Source organism: Ammospiza nelsoni, chromosome 24 (assembly GCF_027579445.1).
Source record: "Ammospiza nelsoni isolate bAmmNel1 chromosome 24, bAmmNel1.pri, whole genome shotgun sequence".
Lineage (NCBI taxonomy): Eukaryota > Metazoa > Chordata > Aves > Passeriformes > Passerellidae > Ammospiza > Ammospiza nelsoni.
The window spans coordinates 5,822,469-5,842,030 of NC_080656.1; the positions used below are offsets into that span (position 1 = coordinate 5,822,469).

The window sequence follows — 19,562 nt, forward strand, 5'->3', positions numbered from 1 at the left end:
TAAAAATAAATAAATAAAAAATAAATAAATGAAAAATAAATAAATATAAATAAATAAATAAATAAAAATAAATAAATAAATAAATAAAAATAAATAAAAAATAAATAAATAAAACCTCTCTGGGAAAAATAACCCAGCTTAGGACAGCCTAACTGCAAACCACAGCCCTATTAGGAGCCGCCAGTGTGGCCTGGGCCATATTAAAAATGTGCTGCAAACAGAGCAGGGGCAGGGGCAGGCGGGGTGGTTGGGCCAGACCAAAGGAGCTCTGCCCGTGCAGACACTTCTCCAGGACATATCTGCATCTCTATTTGTGCTGAAACAAACGCTGTCAGCAAACCAAGCCTTTCCCAAGCTGCTGCCTGAGCCGGCCCGATGGCTGCAAAAGGGGAATCTGCTCCTGGAGCAGGGGGAGCTGGGCTGGCCTGGGAGCATCACCCCGGGTTTGAGGTGTCTGGGCCCCTCTGGAGGCCGCAGGGAGCTGAAATATCCGAAATTTCCAAATGAAATATCCAAAATTTCCAAATGAAATATCCAAAATTTCCAAATATCCAGGGAGCCGAAGTATCCAAAATGCTCCGGGAAGGGGGGGTGGCACCAGCAGGGAGGTGTCTCAGCAGAGAGGAGGGTGTGAGGGGCATGGGAGTCCCCCTGTGGGCTGAGTCTTCTCTGAAAATCATTAAAGTTGGAGAAAAAGCCTCCAAGATAAAAACTGGGGTTAGAGCTGAGCTCAGGCCTGCACAAAGGTTACAGAGGGGCCTCAAAGCTGCTCAAGTCTTCTCCTAAAGTCATTAAAGTTGGAGAAAACTTCCGAGATAAAAACTGGGGTTAAAGCTGAGCTCAGCTCTGTTACAGAGGGGCCTCAAAGCCACTCAAGTCTTCTCCTAAAATCATTAAAGCTGGAAAAAAAACCCTCCAAGATAGAAAGTGAGGTTAAAGCTGAGCTCAGCTCTGTTTCAGAGGGGCCTCAAAGCTGCTCAGGGACCCCAAAACTGAACGGCTTTTGTGGAGGGGTGGAAAAATCCCCTCCCATTGTGCTTGGGCTCCAAAGGACTCCTGGAAGCTCCAGCTTTTCTGTCAGCACAGGGGGATGATCAGGGGCAGTGGGAGCACAGCCCCAGCTCCAAACCCTGCCCTGAGAGAGGGCACAGGGTCCAGCCGGGGAATGTCCCCGTGAGGAAAGAGTCACCTGGAGGGCTGGATGGGTCATTTTTTTACCTTTCCTTTTTGCCCCCCTCAACGAGTCTGGAAGCAGTTAAAATTCCCATTAAAAGGGAAAAACTGAGGGGGTGTCCATCTGAATTGGATGGATGGATGGATGGATGGATGGATGGATGGATGGATGGATGGATGGATCATTTTTTACCTTTTCTTTTTGCCCCCCCCCCAAACGAGTCTGGAAGCTGTTAAAATTCCCATAGAAAGGGAAAAGCTGAGGGGGTGTCCATCTGAATTTGATGCCTGGATGGGTGGATGGGTGGGTGGGTCATTTTTTTACCTTTTCTTTTTGCCCTCCCCAAACGAGTGTGGAAACAGTTAAAATTCCCATTAAAAGGGAAAAGCTGAATTGAATGGCTGGATAGGTGGATGGGTGGATGGGTGGGTGGGTCTTTTTTTTACCTTTTCTTTTTGCCCTCCCCAAACGAGTGTGGAAACAGTTAAAATTCCCATTAAAAGGGAAGAGATGAGGGGTTGTCCATCTGAATTTGATGGCTGGGTGGACGGCTGGCTGGCTGGCTGGGTGGGTTGGAGCCTGTGGGGCATGTGTCCCCCAGAGACACCAACCCCAGCACACCCAGAGCAGTTCTCCGGCCAGCCGGGCTCACACCCTGAGCCAATTCCCTCCTTGGCAGCCTCTCCTGGTGTCCAGGGCTCCCCAGCCCACTCAGGCTGCCCACAGAGCCACCCCAGAGCCCTGCAGGGGTTGGGGCTGTGGAGCAAAGGCTTTGGCCACCTTTGAGCCTGGCAGAGGTGGGACATTGCTGCAGCTGCCCTGCAGGCCTGTGTGTGAGCCCAGGGGCAGACAGGGCTCGTGGAGGGGCTGCAAACCCCCAGGCATCCCCCAAAGAGCAGCACTCCCACAGGGGTACCCAGGGATGGATGCATCCTCCCTCCCTGCAGAGTTTTGTGCTGCACAAAGCCCAGGACAAAAGTCACCAACGTGGCTCCTGTACCCCAAATTATCGTTGGGGTACAGGAGCTCTCTCGGGGTCTGGCTGCTCAGCTCCAGCATCACCCCCAGCTCTGTGCGCGGGGACGGAGCTCGGGCAGGGTGAGCGGGCTCGGCACAGCCCCGGGGGTCGGGCAGGGGTCGCTGCGGCTCCCAGCTCGCTGCAGGGCAGGGGCTGCTCGGGGGGGGTGTGAGGGGCTCACCCATCCCTCCGGAAGCAGCTCCTGAGCCTCGCTGCTCATTCATTCCCGACCCAACCCAGCCTCCCTCAGCGCCCTCCTCATTCATTTCTCCCTCCTTTGTCACGAACTTTTCTCCTTTCAGCGCGTGTCCCATCTCTCTCTCCCGCACACCTCCCTCCAGCTTTGCCGCATCCCTCCGCGGGTTTATCCCTTCTCCCTCCTCCCAATGACAGGAGGCACGGGTCGGGCACTAAATTCTCATTTTCCAGGCACCCGAAAAGTCTCATTTTCCAGCACTCTGCGCCAGCGCTGCTCCCACGTTGTGGGCACGGCTTGGCAGCCCCCTAAACAGATCCGGGCAGCATCCATCCATCCATCCCCCGGCAGGAATGTGGGAACCTCACCAGCGGGAGAACAGAGGAGGGAAAAGAACGAGGAAAGGTCACGGCAGCGGGATCAAACCCCATTTCCTGCCCGAGCCCACGGCCCCGCTGCCCCGCGCTGCGCTCCGTGCCCTTTACCTGCGTGCACGGACTCCAGGTTCACCATCCTGCCGGCGGGGGGAAATCCGCGGTGTGCCCAGCCTGCTGCCGTCAGCCCCAGGTTGCCAGGGGCTGCCAGTTTGCCCTCCCTCCTCTGCCACCCGCTGCCTCTGGAAGCGGCCGTGGGTCCGCAGCCCAAGGCACCTAGAGCTCCATTGCCTGTTGCCATGCAGGGCCAGGTGAGCATGCGGCGCTGCCACGCCTCGCCCCACCTCCGGCTCCCTCGGGTGCCCTGACACCCAGCAGCCTGGCGTCAGGCCCATGCAAACGCTGCCATTTGCATATTAGTAACTGGGGGAATGGATGAGTCCCTGCAGCGCTGCCAGGCTGCGGGGTGGGGTGGGAAGGAGGGCAGGAAGGAAAGAGCAGCGCTCCGCCCTCGACACAGCTCGGGAAGCACCCGCAGCACCTGCCCCAAAGCCCCGCCCGAGCCCCCTTTGGGCACTGAGCTGCTCCGGGTGCCACCAGGGGAAGGTGGGCAAGTGAAGGAACAGAGATTTGGGGTCGTTCTGTGCTGTTGTGTCTTCTCAGGCTGGGTTGGATTAGCCCTAAGCACCTCTGGGTGGGCATTGCCCCAGGGGAAGGTGGGCAAGTGAAGGGACAGAGATTTGGGGTCACTCTGTGGTGTTGTGTCTTCCCAGGTTGGGTTGGATTAGCCCCAAGCCTCTCCAGGTGGGCATTGCCCCGAGGGCTGGTGGGTGAGAGAAGGAACAGAGGTTTGGGGTCACTCTGTGTTGTTGTGTCCTCTCAGGCTGGGCTGGACCGGCCCTGAGCTCCTCTGGGTGGGCATCACCCCCAGGGAAGGTGTGTGAGTGAAGGAACAGAGCTTTGGGGTCATTTTATGGCATTATGTGCTCTCAGGCTGGGCTGGATCTGCCCTGAGCTCCTCTGGGTGGGCATTGCCCCAAGGGAAGGTGGGCAAGGGAAGGGACAGAGATTTGGGGTCATTATGTGCTCTCAGGCTGGGCTGGATCTGCCCTGAGCTCCTCTGAGTGGGCAGCACCCCCAGGGAAGGTGGGCAAGGGAAGGAACAGAGATTTCACCGAATCCCAGAATGATGAGTTTGGAAGAGACCTCCAAGATCATCAAGCCCAACCTGTGCCCTCACACCTCAACCAGACCACGGCACCAAGTGCCATGTCCAGTCCTTTTTTAAACACATCCAGAGATGGTGATTCCACCACCTCCCTGGGAAGAGCATTCCAGTGCTTTATTATTATTCTTTCAGTGATTTTTTTTTTTTTCCCTAATATCCAACCTGTCCCTTCCCTGCCATAGCTTGAGCCTGTGTCCTCTGGTTCTGTCAGAGACCAACCCCACCTGTCTGCAGCTTCCCTTCAGGAAGGTGTAGAGAGCAATAAAGTCAGCTCTGAGCCTTCTCTTCTCCAGGCTAAACACCCCCAGCTCCTTGGGTTGACAATCCCGTGGCCATGTGTCCTCTCAGGCTGGGTTGGACTGGCCCTAAGCACCTCTGGGTGGGCATCACCCCCAGGAAAGGTGTGGGAGTGAAGGAACAGAGGTTTGGGGTCATTCTGTGGTGTTGTGTCCTCTCAGGCTGGGCTGGGCCTCGATGCTGAGTGAAACAGCACGAAAAGGAAAGTGAAAAGCATCAAAGAAACCCGTGCTGGCTGGAGATAAAGAGCCTGGTTAAATAATAAATAATAGAGATAAAGGCTGGCACATGGAGAGCCTGCTCTCCTGACATGTGCTCCATCTCTGTCCCCTAAGGAGAGGACAGAAGTGGCAGCCAGCCTCTTCCTCCTCATCCTTGCTGCTCTGAGCTGTATTTACCAGCTTCCAGGGAAGCCAGGCAAGAAAAAATCCCCTAAAAATCCCCCCCGCAATGGCTTCTTCTGCAGAAAGAGCCAGAGGCCAGAGCCTGGGCTGTGACAGGGACCGAGCTGCTCCCTGTCCCTGCCATGTGCCACCCTGGTGACCCGGGCAGCCCTGGGGACACCGGTGTGACAGCGCCGAGCTGCTGAAAGCGTTAACGCTCAATTAGTAGCTGCCAGGTACGAGCTATCGCACATTCATCTCTCCCTGGCTGGGTAATTCGCGTTCCAGGGCTCTCGGCTTTCCCACACGCCGCTCTCCCTCCCTCCCTGGAAATTCAGGTTTCTCCCAGGGGATGGGTGGGCGGGCAGGATCTCCAGCCTCACCTGCAGCCCGGCCCCGCGGCATGGGCAGCGAGGACATCCCCGGGACAGGGCGGGGAGCTCAGTGAAACCCTAACGAGGAAAATCTGGAGGAAAACCGGGGGTTCCCGGCTCGCCCTGGCATTTCTTTCCAGGGCAGGGATGGGATTTCAGCCTCCAGGAAGCAGCGAGGTGGCACCAGCTTGGCACGGGCAGCTGCTGGACTGATGCCACCGCTGCAGCCACCGAGCCCTGCGGCGTTCCCGGGCACTGCCGCCCTCTTCTCGTGCGTTTTTCTCTGGGTTTTCCCCGTCCCGAAAGCCTGACGCGATCGGGTGTCTTCACTGCGTCAAACAGGAATTTATTTGCCGGTGGCTCCCGGCCAGCTCGAGAGGCTGGAGACCACGGGAGCTCTGCTTCCCCCACATCAGAGCGGCTTTTGTTCACCGAGCAGGAGTTTCTCATCTCTCCCTGCTCTTCCTGGCGCTTTTCCCGTTCTCCTGAGCCCACCGGGAGGGTTCTGCCGGTGGCATCTCCAGCCGGGCAGGAATCCCGGGCATCCTTTGGGCAGGGACGCTGTCCCGGCCACGGGCAGGGCACCAGTGCCCTCTCCTGGCCCCAGACACGGCTGGGAATTGCTTTTTCTGGCTGTTATTTTGTGCTCAGCGGGAAAATTTGAATATATAGGTGGTTTTCTCCCCAAGCCTGTCCTCTTGAGTGCCCTGAGCTTTGAGCGAACGCATCCTCCTTATGGGAATCAGGGGATGGATCACAGCATCACCACTTCTTTCTGCTGTGGAAATGAAATTATCAAGCAATACAGGATTGGTTTTACTCTGATCATTGCTAAAATCACTCCCAGACACCACCAAACGCGCTGCCCTTTCTTTTCCGTGTGCTCACCATGCTGTCCACTCCCCTCTCACTGCAACACAGTGTTTTTCCTCTCCTGCTGCTCCAGGTGTCTCTGGAGGGAGATGAGCTCTGCAGGCAGCACCCGATTTATGGGATAGGGCCTTGGAAGCACAAACTGCAGCGAGACGCTACAAAAGTCCCCTATTTTATTTATTTATTTTTTTAATTATTATTTTTGGGAGGGCTGGGGACATCCTGCGATCCTGCAGGGACCACGAGCATCCCTGTCCCGACATCCCGGGAGCGCAGCCGCGCTCCGCCAGCACCCACTGCTGGAGGCCGGGGAACCGCACCGGCTACGGCCGCTCCGGAGCCTCGGAATTCCAAACTAAAACCCAAGGAGGCTCCTGGAGATGGGCCCCGATGCTCCCAGAGCGAGCCCGCGTCCGTCCCGATACCCCCGACACGTGGGAAGGGACAGCAGTGCCTGGAATCCATCCCCACTCTGCTCACAGCCCGCCCCAGAGCTGGGTGTAATTCCCGGGAAATAAAACCCCACAGAGACACAGAACAATCCCCTGCTCCCCCTGCCCCCGAAAAGGGTGAAATGTTGGTGGGTGAAGCGGAGAAAAGCTGGAATTGCTGGTGCCATCCCTGCATTCCCCACACTAGAGGGAAGCAGAGCTCCACATTTCATTTCTCCCTCCAGCAGCTCCGGGCTGGCCCCAGAGCGCCGCCCTCTTCAGCTGGAGCTATGTTAAATTTAAATTTTATCTATTTTAAATTTAAATTTTCCTGGAAAAATTCACCAGGAATATTTTCTCTATTCACCAGGAATATTTTCTGTATTCACCAGGAATATTTTCTGTATACATCAGGAATATTTTCTCAATTCACCAGGAAAATTTTCTCCATTCACCCGGAATATTTTCTCTATTCACCAGGAATATCTTCTCTATTCACCAGGAATATTTTCTGTTTACGTCAGGAATATTTTCTCCATTCACCAGGAATATTTTCTATAATCATAATTAATATTTTCTCTATTCACCAGGAATATTTTCTCTATTCACCAGGAATATTTTCTGTATTCACCACTGAGCCCAAAATTCCTGCATGTTCTCCCCCAGTCCATGGTTCTTCACCAGGTGCAGGCTTGAGATTTACCCCTAAAGGAACAAACCTGAATTCACACACAGAGTGTCATGCACAGAGAGACTTCTAGGCCAAGGATGCTTTAAAAAATCAGTTTATTTTACCTTACAAATGATAAATAATTTGTCTTTTTAAAAAAAAAAAATTTATTTCAAGTGTGTTTTACTTCATGTTCCAATATTAAAATACCTTTCCCTTCTCCCCCCACCCCCTTAAGTGATCGATACAAAAATAATTGTAACCAAATTATTTTTCTTCTTCTTTTGCAAAAAATTCCCGTATTTTAGGCAAAAAGGCACATTGTGAAGGCTTTTCACCAGGAGGCACAGGGGCTCCTCAAGAGCCCAAGAGCTTCTCTCCCCTCTGTGCTTGTCCTAATTTAGTAGAAGAGGACACAGACCCAAGCAGCACTTCCAGTGCTTTGTCTGGTCCCTTCTGGAACATTCCAGGGCCAAGGACAACTTCAGTGTCACCCTTGTTTAACATATGGGGGAAACCAAGGCACAGCAAAGCAGTACAGTTATTTAAGAGCTTCTTGTGAATAGCTGGCAGAGCAGGACAGAAAACTGGACGCGGATGTAGAATCCTGTCTGCTTCAGAACCCACCTGGGATCCTCCTCTCCCTTTCCATCACAGGGTTATGGTGGCAGTCACGAGTCTCTAGATGTTTCTTTCTTAGTGGAACAGTCACAAGGCCAACACAAAAAGTTGGGCCTTCACTAGTCTAGAGAGGGATTAATTAAAGCCCTAATTACCAGCCCTTCAGGGGCATGAGATGCTGGGTTATTCCCCCCGGTGTCTCTTCCATCCACAGGGGGATATAACCAGTCAGGCACTAGGAAAAGCTAAAGGCAGGCTCTTGCTTTGGGTGGGCTTCAAAGCCTCCTTGTTCAGGGGCTGTGGTCCCACAAATCAGCTGTTTCCCCGTGGATGTGTCACCGGGAGGTGGCGAAGGCAGCAAAGGCGGCTCTTCAGCAGCAGAGATGTCAGGTCAGCAAATCCTCGCCCTGCCTGCTCAGCTGGAGGCTGGGAAGTGCCCCTGTGAGCTGCAGAGCAGGGCAGCACCCCATTTCCCTGTGCTTCACCCCAAAACCTGCATCTCCTGCTCCAGGGAGCCAGAGCATCCCCACCCAGCGAGGGCAGGGCCCCGTGGGGAGGGAGGCCAGGACAGGCCACGAGGAAAGGCACAGAGCACAAGGCACCGCTGTGAACATCATCCCTTCTCCAGAGCAGCCAGCTCCTCGCTGGGGCAGACAAACCACCCCTGGCAGGCCCGGCCTGGCTCTAAGTTTCCTCATCCCAGAGGCAGAGCTGCTTTTGAGGCACGTAGAAGTGGAAGGTGTAGCCCTTCTGGCAGCTGCGGATGCCGCACTTGTAGGAGCTGAGCCTGCCCGCGGCGTCGCGGCTCTTGCAGTACTTGAGCATGCAGGGGTACCACTCGATGCTGAGCGAGTAGCTGCACATGCAGGGCCTCCAGCGCTCGGGGCACTGCCGGCAGCGCTGCAGCTCCGGCAGGTCTGAGCCCCGGGGCAGAACCTCGAACATGGAGCCGTCCATTCCTGTGGGGGCAAACACACACGGGATCAGGGTGGAGGGAATGGACACCAAAGTCAAGCCCACATGGCTCCCACACTGAGGAGGAGGTTGGACAGAGTGTTTTCAGAAGCTGTTGGGACTAAAATCTGAATGGGAACCACAAGAAAAATAAAAAACTCCAAGAAAAGCAAAGTCCGACAGGTCTGAGGGACACCAAAGGACAGAGCTACCAAAGCCATCCCAACACGGCTCCCAGGGTGAGGAGGAGGTTGGAAAATGTTTCCGGGAGTTGCTGGGATTTAAATCTGAATGGGAACCACGGGAGAGCAAAAGACCCCAAGGAAAGCAAGGTCTGAGCCCTGTGGCACCTCGAACATGGAGCCATCCATTCCTGTAGGGGAAAACACAGACGGGATCAGGGTGGAGAGAACAGCCACCAAAGTCATCCCCGCACAGCCTGAGGAGGAGGGCGGACAATGTTTCCAGAGGTTATCGGGACTTAAATCTGAATGAGAACCACGGGAGAAATTAAAAACCCCAAGGAAACCAAGGTCTGGCAGGTTCAAGCCCTGTGGCAGCACCTCAAACATGGAACTGTCCACTCCTGTAAGAGCAAGCATGCACAGCACTCAGGATGGAGGGAAGAGGCACCAAAGCCATCCCCACACAGCCCCAAGGCTGAGGAGGAGGTTGGAAAATGTTTCCAGGAGTTGCTGGGATTTAAATCTGAGTGGGAGCCATGGGAGAGCAAAAGGCCCCAAGGAAACCAAGGTCCAGCAGCACCTCGAACAGGCATCCCTCAGGGTGAACAGAAATCCCTCAGAGTGAACAGCGATTCCTCAGGGTGAACAGACACCCCTCAGGGTGAACAGCGATCCCTCAGGGTGAACAGAGATCCCTCAGAGTGAACAGCAATCCCTCAGGGTGAACAGGCATCCCTCAAGGTGAACAGAAATCCCTCAGAGTGAACAGCGATCCCTCAGGGTGAACAGAGATCCCTCAGGGTGAAGAGCGATCCCTCAGGGTGAACAGACACCCCTCAGGGTGAACAGGCAGCCCTCAGGGTGAACAGGGATCCCTCAGGGTGCTGCTATGAGATTGAGCCATAGGAGACAGCCACCAAAGGCAGCTCTGGTACGTCTGCACAGTCCCCAAGTCAAGGAGCAGGTTGGACAGAGAATCTCCAGGGACTTAAATCTGAATAGGAACCACAGAAGAACAAACAACCCTGGGGACAATAAGCCAAAAGACACAAAACCCTCTCTCCTCTGGGTTTGTGGAGGAGGTGAAAAGGTTACTTTTAAAATCCCAAATTAGGTTCACTCAGGGAGCGCCAGCAGGAGGAGCGAGATCTGCTCACACACAGGCAGGGTGACACACGTGCCTCAGAGCCAAAACAATCAGTGCTGATCCCCAGGAACCTGGCAGGAGCCAGCAGGGCACCGTGCCAGCCCACTGACAGCAGCAGCTCCAGGGAAATCACCTTTCTCCAGCCAGAACTTGACATCTTCCTCCCGGGTGTAAATGGCCTCCCTGGCCTCCGCGCAGACGTTGTGGATGTGGGAGCTCAGCTGGGCTGCCTTGCTGAAGTTCACGGCCACGTCCATGCTGAGGTGCTCCAGGCCTCGCACCTCCTCTGCCTGCCTCACTGTCCGCGGGTTTTTCTGCCGAGGAAATCAGCACAACTTCAACCCTGGGCGCATCTCATCCCTTAGAGCACAATGTGATGTGGTAACACCACCAGATGTGAGAACAGATGTGCACCTGCACCCTACCTGGGTGAGTAAAATAACCTGTTGGTACTGAAACCACGATGTTTTACCCTTGCCTGTCATAGTTTCTCCAGGTTTTGTCCTGATAAAGGTCCCAGATCAGTCCTGGCTTCGTTGGGGCAGGGATTTTCACATCCCTGACACAAATTAGGCTCCACTAAATCTGGATCAATACCATTGATAAACTCAGTTTAATACCAAACCCCTCAAGCAGGTGCTTGCTGAGGTGCTCCAGGCCTCACTGTCTGGGGGTTTTTCTGCAGAGGAAATCATCACAACTTCAATCCTGGGCGCACCTCATTCCTTACAGATATGAGAACAGATCCTATAACCTGTTGGTACTGAAACCACGATGTTTCACCCTTGCCTGTGGTGGTTTCTCCAGGAATGGTCCCAGATCAGTCCTCGCTTCATTGGGAAAGGGATTTTCACACCCCAACACAAATTAGGCTCAACTAAACCACGACACCAATGAGGCTCAACTAAATCTGGCTCAATACCACTGACAAACTCAGTTTAATACCAAACCCCTCAATCAGGAGGGGTGGTCAGGGGTGGGTTGAAGGGCTGAGCAGCCAGGGAACAGCCTGGGGAGGGCATCCAGGCAGGAAAACGCTGAGGATTCCTGGCTGGAGGGGAGGAGGGAGCCGGTACCTGGCGCAGCTTGGCCATGGACTCGCTGGGGATGATCTCGTTGCGGTGCAGCCGGGTCACAAAGCACAGGGCCTGGAACTGGCTCTGGCCCCTCTCCAGCTCCCCCAGGATTAAGGCACGGAAAATCTTCACCTCCTGACACAGAGAGAGAAATAACAACAGTGAGAGCCATCATCTTCATGCCTTACTGAGTAAGCAGCTCCAGATTTCCTCTGCTGCCTCCCCTCACTTGCTCCTTGACAAGTGGAGAAAAAGTTACTCATCCCTGAGTGTGTGGAACAGAAATAAAAATGGAATTATTAAAGGCAGAAGGAGCCATGATCAGCTGCAGCTGACTTCCTTTTCTGTCCAGGTCACTAATTTTGTCACTTTAGATGACATGGATTGCAGTCCTTTCCAGAACCAACTTGGAAATCAGTCACAGTTACTTCATGTAGAGCTGCAGAATTCCTTGGCCAACAGCAGGACCCTGTGTGCTGCCCTGGCACCAAACCCTGATTGCTTTGCAGGGATCAATCCCTCCCTATTTAGGGGCATCAGTGCCCTCTGTGGGCATCTGCCACCCCTTGGTGCCATCGCATCCTAATCCAAGGGATGGGACAGGGAAATCAACCCCTGCCTTTGGCACCTCCTGCAGCCAAACCCCTGCACAGAGAGCTGGGCAGGGCTGGAGAGCAGAACCAGAGATCAGACCCCTCTCCTCCTGAGCTGCTCCTGCTGGATGCCTCACTGCCCTGGCCTCTGCCAGCCTCCCTCTGCCCCAAAAGGAAGCATTTCCCCTTTTCCAGCCTCCCTCTGCCCCAAAAGGAAGCATTTTCCCTTTTCCAGCCTCCCTCGGCCCCAAAAGGAAGCATTTTCCCTTTTCCAGCCTCCCTCGGCCCCAAAAGGAAGCATTTCCCCTTTTCCATCCTCCCTCTGCCCCAAAATGAAGCATTTGCCTTTTCCAGCTGATCCTCTGCCCCAGAAAGGAACACTTCTCTTTTCCAGCCCCAGAAAGAAGCATTTATCTTTTCCAGCCTCCCTCTACCCCATGAGGGAGCATTTCTCTTTTCCTGCTCACTGAGACCCCTGTTTATTTCCTGCCTTCTCTCCCATGCCCAGAAGAACAGCGGGAATGCCATTCAGTGCACATCTGGACAGCTGCAAGAACAGCATTTTTACACCCCAGGATGGGAGGAATCATCTTGCTGCTGCAATTCTTGACTGCACAACGGCACTGAGAAGAAAGAGATTCCAAAAATTCTTGTGAAATTGCTGTGGAATTTTTTACTTTTTTTTCTGAGAGATTTAATGGGGAGGTGTCCCCCTGAGTCACTGGAACAAACCACATTCCCCATCCACATCTGGTCCAGCTGGGAGCTCCCCCAGCATGCAGGGCCCATGGATGAGTGGACTAAAACCAGCAGCTGACTCTGGCATATTCCTCAGCTGAGGGTTTAATTCCAATTCCCTTTGAACAGGCTGGGAAAAGCAAGCAGGGAGAGCCACGCTTTGCATTCAGGCTGAAAAACCTCCACAGGCAGGAGATTAAAAACAGTGAAGCACTTCCCAGGTTGGAGGCGATTTTTGTAAAATGAGAACGTGCTGAGCAGCTGATTAATCCTCCTGATCCATCCATTTAAGAATTAGCCTTCAGCCAGGCAGCTCTTTCCTCCTCAGGGCTGATGCAGATGAAGAATTCTCAACTCCCTGTGCCCAAACTCCCAGAGGTGGCACCAAGGGTGATGCACTGGGACAGGCTGAGTTGCCAGCATTGAAACAGCTTAAAAAAGCTGCTTTTTCAAGGATATATTTTCCAGGATATATTTCCAAGGATATATTTCCAAGGATATATTTCCAAGGATATATTTCCAAGGATATATTTTCTGGCTCCTGCAGCATTCTAAGGGGGGAAATCCCACCTTTAGCTGGACCTTGCAGTGACCACTCTGTCCTAAACAAAACCAATTTCTTCTTTTCCCTGTCTTGTCCCAAATCCCTCCCTGGCTTTGGTCTCTCCCTGCAGCCCCAGGTGGAGCAAGAACCAAACCAGGCTGCTTCAAAAAGATTCCAGAGGGAAAAGAGCTTGAATAAGCAGACAGGACTCAGTTTCTTCATGCACAAAAGCCCCTTCTTTGGTCACAAAGCTCATATTTATGGGAAATATCAGAAGGAATGTGTAAGACTTAACTGGCTAACAATACACTTATTTATTTGTGTGTGTTGGTCAGTAAATGGCCAGGCTGTATGTCTGTCAAATCTCTATATTTGGTTATAGAGAGTTAGTTAGCTTCTATATTTTAAAGTTATAAAGTTTATATATTATATATTTGAAGTTATTATATATTATATATTTGAATATATAAATATATTTATATATTTATATAAATACATAATTAATTATTTATACTAATATATAATCTATATAATATATAATATATAATAATGTGTATAGTTATATTTATATATTACTTTATCTGTTTATATTGATATTGCTATTTTCTCTGTAAAGTTTATCTATTTAAAAGTTTATATAGTATATATTTTAAAGAGTTAGTTTGGTTAGTTTACATATTTTCTCCGCTGATTCTCATGGGACAGATTTATTGTTTATGCAGGTGTAAACTTATTTTTCTTACTAGAATAGGTCGTTAACTGCCTTTATTCTTATGATTTTTCCTTATGGGAACTTATAAGGAACTTATAAGCTAAAGCTAGCTTAGCTAGAATAGCAGGGTCGAAACAATATTTTATAAATATAAATATAAATATAAATATAAATATAAATATAAATATAAATATAAATATAAATATAAATATAAATATAAATATAAATATAAATATAAATATAAATATAAATATAAATATATTTATTAAGTATTTATAAACTAAATATGTAAATATAAAATATGTATAAAGTAAATCTAAATAAATATATTTATAAAATCTATTAAATTATAAAATGAATATATAAATATGTAAATATAAAAAATATATTTATATTAATATATGTATATATAATATAACTACATAATATATATATTAAAATATAAAATGAAAAAAATAAGATTAAAAAAATTAAATATAAAATATTATTTCTACTTGTCTGTAACAAAGAGCCACCAAAGCTTTCCCCAAAGCTTGGAGAGCACCTTCCCCTCCTTTTCCCAGCAGGAAGAGCAGTGAATCAGTGCCAAGGTGGGTACCCAGCCAAGGCAGCAAAAAGCACCCTGAACTCCAGGTTCCTGCAGAATTTCCCAGCAGGGAACAAGTCCCAGCAGAGCAGGGACTCTCCAGATAACTCAGGGTGGGGAATCCTCAGCCCTGAGTGGGGCAGTGACAGCTGGGCTTGGGGTTTGGGGGACAAAAATGGGGTTTGGGGACAGCCAGCCCTGCAGCAAGGCCACAGCAGCTCGTCAAGGCAGGAGGGAAATCAGTGCTCCAAAATCCTGCTGTTACAGCAGGGAAATCAGTGAGAGATGTCCCAGGGAAATCAGTGCTCCAAAATCCCATTGTTACAGCAGGGAAATCAGTGAGAGATATCCCAGGGAAATCAGTGCTCCAAAATCCCATTGTTACAGCAGGGAAATCAGTGCTCCCATTCCAAAATCCCATTGTTACAGCAGGGAAACCAGTGCTCCCAAAATCCCCGTTACAACAGGGATATCAGTGCTCCCACTCCCAAAATCCCATTGTTTCAGCACAGAAATCAGTGCTCCCACTCCCAAAATCCCATTATTTCAGCAGGGAAATCAGTGCTTCCCCTCCCAAAATCCCACTATTTCAGCACAGAAACCAGTGCTCCCACTCCAAAAATCCCATTATTTCAGCACAGAAATCAGTGCTCCCACTCCCAAAATCCCATTATTTCAGCAGGGATATCAGTGCTCCCACTCCAAAATCCCATTATTTCAGCAGGGATATCAGTGCTCCCACTCCCAAAATCCCATTATTTCAGCACAGAAACCCCAGTGCTGCCTGTCCCTGCCCACGGCACTCCCCAGGAGGAGCAGGGAACTCCTCCAGCTCCTTCCCTCCCATCCATCTGTGGGGTGCGAGCAGCTCAGCCCCCCCTGCAAGCCCGGGTTTTTTTTTCCAGCAGGGATTCACAATCCTGTGTGGTCCAGCTCCCAGCCCAGCAACCATTCCCAGGGAAATAAATCACTTCAATAAATCCTGCAGCCCTCCTGCCAAATTTCTCTCCCCTAAGGACATGGGGGCTGCTGTGGGGACCCAGTTTTGTCTTTGCAGTGGCACAGGAAAAAAAGGAGAATGCGCTGCTGGGGGACAGGGGGTGACACCAGCACTGCTGGGGCCGATTCTGCACTGCTGTCAGCACCCAGGGATGCAGAATTCCCGGAGTTTGCACAGCACAGGGAACTCGGTGCTGCATCCACGCCCGGGGTCCAGCCAGCTGAGCTACCCTGAATGGGTGGGGATTATGGATTTTAACCCCTCTGTGCCTGGAAGTGGCTGGGATGGAGAATTTGGGTGTGCTGCCTTTTATATTCGGGTATCTGAAAAGGCAAATCAAGGATGTGCTGGGAGAGGGGGAATAAAAAGCAAATTTTCTGAGCAACAAACACAATTCTACAGAGTAAAAAACACCAGGGTATTTTAATGACCCCTCCCAAAGGCTGCTGAATGTCCCTCATTTCCCACTTTTGGTATCAGTTCAGAGAAGAAGCCGCTTTCCAAACCACACAGATAAAATCTGAGCTCAGATGCCTTCTGTGCCACCTGGTGATTTGTCACCCAACACGTGTCCCCGCTGGCATGAGGAAATTCTGACACCAGCACCCCAAAACCATCACACAGCAGCTGTATCCACAGGGGAAGCACTGGCAGTGCAAGGGTTAAAGCACTCCCCAGGCTTCCCCGCTTGTGTTTCCAAGCCCAACTTTTCCAGCAATGGGAAGGGAAGAGAAACTTCTCCCTATCTTTGTGCTGACCTTGAAATAAACCCACCCACTTTGTTCCCAGGCCATGTTTAACAACTGGCAACCTCACTCCACTCCGATCAGACACAGCAGTCAAGGTTGCTGAGCCCCGTCATTATTTTTTTTCATACAAAATTTGATTTTTTGCAATATGAAATTTGATTTTTTGCAATACGAAATTTGATTTTTTACAACACAAAATTTGATTTTTCGCAATACATAACCCTATGCCCGACCACGTTAAAAGAAGTGTTTTCATTCCCTTCTTTCAAACTGCAAGAAAAGAAAAGGTCACCCCTGTTCTGCTCAGAAAATCAGTCCCAGTTTGAGCTTGCACTGCCCAGTTTGTGCTGCACCAAGGAGAAAATAACCTGGTGTGCTCTGAGGACACAGCTCCAGCTCTGGAGGGCAGGCAGGGATGGAAGAGAAAAGAAAATCCCAGAAAAGAAAGCCCCAGGCATTGCTCAAGTCCCACCAAAGCAATGAACAATGATCTCATTTAGCTCCTTTCTTCTCCAGCCCCTGGTCTGGCAACCACAAATTGCCAGCAGCAGAGAGAAAAAAAAAAAAATAATAAAAAAAAAATAGCTAATAAACCCCTGACTTTGGACAAACCCCCTGCAGTTTAAGCCAGAGGAATGGAAAACTCATTTGTGGAAAAACCCCAGCATCCTGGCCACATCATCAGGCTCAAGGGCAGCAGACAACAACCCCAGCTGCTGCTGGGAACGCTCAGAGCCCCACGACCTCCAGAGCAGGCAGAAATTGTGTAATTTGGGTAATTTGGGCAGAACTGGGAACTGTCTGGGTGCAGCTGCAGCAGGTCAGGCGGGGGGGGATGCCCGGCCAGGCTTGCTCACACATTACTCACCTCACCACAAAGCACCTCCTGCTCCTTTATGTTCCCCTGGCTTTTCCCAGCTATTTTCCAGCAAATCCACGGAGCAGACAGAGTCAGGCCCCAGCTGCCCCAAAAGCGAGGATCGGGAATGCATTTCTGCAAGTGGGATGCTTGCAAAGCCCTCCAGGGACCATCACTTCCAGCAGGGGCTCAGGATTTAACCCATGGACCCAAAACGCCTCCAGAAAACCCCAATCCAGAATAAATTCAGCCCTAAAATTGAGGATCAGGAATGTATTTCTGCAAATGGGATGCTTGCAAAGCCCTCCAGGGACATTCACTACCAGCAGGAGCTGTGGATTTAATTTATGGACCCAAAACACCTCCAGAAAACCCCAATCCAGAATAAATTCAGCCCTAAAACTGAGGATCAGTAATGTATTTCTGCAAATGGGATGCTTGCAAAGCCCTCCAGGGACCATCACTTCAGCAGGGGCTGCAGAGCTCAGGATTTAATTTATGGACCCAAAACACCTCCAGAGAGCCCCAACCCAGAATAAACTCAGCTCTAATAAGGATGGGAGGGAGAGAAGATGTAACACACACTCAGTTGGGTTAGTGGGTGAGCCCTGAGCTCTCACGAGGAGCTGAAGCAAGTGAGAAATGCTGAATAAAACCACCAGGTCACATCCCAGGTTCTGCCTAGAGGATCTGCAGCGAGTTTGGATTTCCCTGGCCTGGGAATGTGCAAGTTTGCAATCCACGGATTCAGAGCCCTTCCTAAACTCCCATGGCTTGCAATTATTTAATATTTTCTTTAATAGGAGTCACAGGACTGCTTCCCTGCACATGTGCTGGAGTATTTGAAACATGCCGGATTTGAAATATGCCACATTTGAAACACGCCACCACTTCCAACATCGCCATGGCTTCTGCTGGCACCTCAGGGAGGAAAAGGGACATCAGGGAGACTGGGATTGAACAGGGAAGAGGCACCACAACAATCCCTGGCAAAAAGGCTCCAAGGTTCACAGCACCTTCCTATCTCATGGCTCTGGGCTTCCTCCTGCTGCAAAGCAAAGTCCACCTGAGCAAAGAGCCAGGATGGGGGGTTGGAATGAAGATAACACAGCCATGGCAGCCTGAGCAAGCTGTGCTTCCCTGGGCTGTGGGAGTTCTCTGCATCCAGCCAGGATTGGCATCTCCATCCCATGGGATGTGTGGGATTTGGGGCTTCAGCTCAGAACTGACAGCTGCCAGTCCCACAGGAGCCCCCAAAGGCAGCAGGAGCCCCCCTGAGGAATCACCTGCACCCCATGGCATCGTGGAGAGAGATATCCCAGAGATACAGCAAAGCACGGACACCTCCACAGCAGGAACCCAAAACCTCCCCAGCCCTGCCCCTGCTCCCTGCCTGGCTGAGCTGAGCCTGCCACGCCAAACTCTGAGGAATTGGGCAAAACTCTGAGGAATTGGGCAAAACTCTGAGGAATTTGTGCAAAACTCTGAGGAGTTGTGCAAAACTGTGAGGAATTGTGCAAACGGCGCTGCTCACAACTCAGGCAGGAGCACCAGAGCTGCTGCCTGTCCCCACCGGGATATTCCAGCTGTTTCCAGCACGGAGGCAGCCCCGGGCACAGGTGTGACAGCGGTGGGCACAGCGAGCCTGGCTCACTCTCCTGGAGCTGTGCGGGAGAGCTCAAACAAAGCCCTCGACGGTGCGAGAGAATGGATGGGCTTTTCCCTGTGCATTCCCAGGGTCCTTCCATGCCTCTGGAACAGTTCTGGCTCCCGGACACCCAGTCAAGATTCTCCAGCTTCCGAGCAGGGATGGACTCGGGTCTGGAAGGAGGACGCGAAGATCGCCATCCCCAGCGCTCATCCCACAAGAAGCACTCACGGAGTGCACGAAAAGCCCTGACCAGACCCTACAGAAAGCGCCAGGGGCCAGCGCTCCCATCCCGCAGCCTTCACCGTCCTCCGGCCCCGCCGGGACCACGCGGCACCCGGGGATGCTCTTATCCGAAACCCTCGGGGATGGACCCAGCTCGGTCCTTGCCGAAACCCTCCGGGAATGATCTCCTCGATCCATACCGGTCTGAACGCCCCGGGAATGTTCTCCCAATCCTGCTCTTATCCGACAACCCCGGGGATGCTCTCCCCGGCTCTCTCCCTGCCCGAACCCCCCGGGGATGCTCTCCCCACTTCGCTCCCTGCCCGAACCTCCTGGGGATCCTCTTCCCAGCTCCATACCGGTCTGAACCCCCCGGGGATGCTCTCCCAGCTCTGTCCCTTCCCGAACCCCTCGAGGATGCTCTCCCCACCTCTCTCCCTGCCCGAATCCCCTGGGAATGCTCTCCCAGCTCCGTTCTTATCCCAAACGCCCGGGGGATGCTCTCCCCGGCTCTCTCCCTGCCCGAACCCCCCGGGGATGCTCTCCCCATTTCGCTCCCTGCCCGAACCCCCCGGGGATGCTCTCCCCAGCTCCACACCAGTCTGAACCCCCCAGGGACGCTGTCCCCCAGCCCGTACCTGTCTGAAATCCGCCGTGAGCGTGACGAGGGCGCCGTCGGCCGCCCTCAGCTCCAGGCTGACGCAGTCGGCGCCGCTGTCGGCCTGCAGGCTCTCCTCCGTCACCTGCCCGCCGGGCAGCCGCACCCGCACCCGCAGCTCAGCGCGGGCAGCGGGGCCGGGCAGCGGGGCCAGCGCCAGCCAGAGCAGCGCGGGCAGCGCCGGCAGCCGCGGGCCGCGCATCCCCCCGGGCCGGGCTCAGCGCATCGGGCGGGGGGCGCGGCCGCAGC

General features: G+C 52.2%; 2 protein-coding genes across 2 annotated transcripts in view; both read right to left on the reverse strand.

The window, feature by feature from the left end:
• The window catches only part of POU2F3 (POU class 2 homeobox 3), a 51,463-nt gene extending 48,306 nt beyond the window's left edge, over positions 1 to 3,157 (reverse strand). The window contains 2 exon segments of the mRNA XM_059488364.1: positions 2,874 to 3,085; positions 3,087 to 3,157. Of these exon segments, the coding sequence (XP_059344347.1) occupies positions 2,874 to 3,085; positions 3,087 to 3,157 (283 nt within the window).
• A 3,960-nt stretch (positions 3,158 to 7,117) lies between these two features.
• On the reverse strand, positions 7,118 to 19,523 carry OAF (out at first homolog). The gene is made up of 4 exons (XM_059488450.1): positions 19,294 to 19,523; positions 11,002 to 11,136; positions 10,059 to 10,239; positions 7,118 to 8,598 (listed from the first exon to the last, which is right to left on the reverse strand). The coding sequence occupies exons 1-4, from the start codon at positions 19,513 to 19,515 to the stop codon at positions 8,324 to 8,326; spliced, it is 813 nt and encodes a 270-aa protein (XP_059344433.1). The 5' UTR covers positions 19,516 to 19,523; the 3' UTR covers positions 7,118 to 8,323.
• Positions 19,524 to 19,562: the final 39 nt, after the last annotated feature.

Coding starts and splice junctions, on each gene's coding strand:
- OAF (XM_059488450.1), bottom strand. CDS start 19,515: ATGCGCGGCCCGCGGCTGCCGGCGCTGCCCGCGCTGCTCTGGCTGGCG. Junction 11,137..19,293: donor TCACGGCGGATTTCAGACAG/GTACGGGCTGGG, acceptor TCTCTGTGTCAG/GAGGTGAAGATTTTCCGTGC. Junction 10,240..11,001: donor CCATGGCCAAGCTGCGCCAG/GTACCGGCTCCC, acceptor TTTCCTCGGCAG/AAAAACCCGCGGACAGTGAG.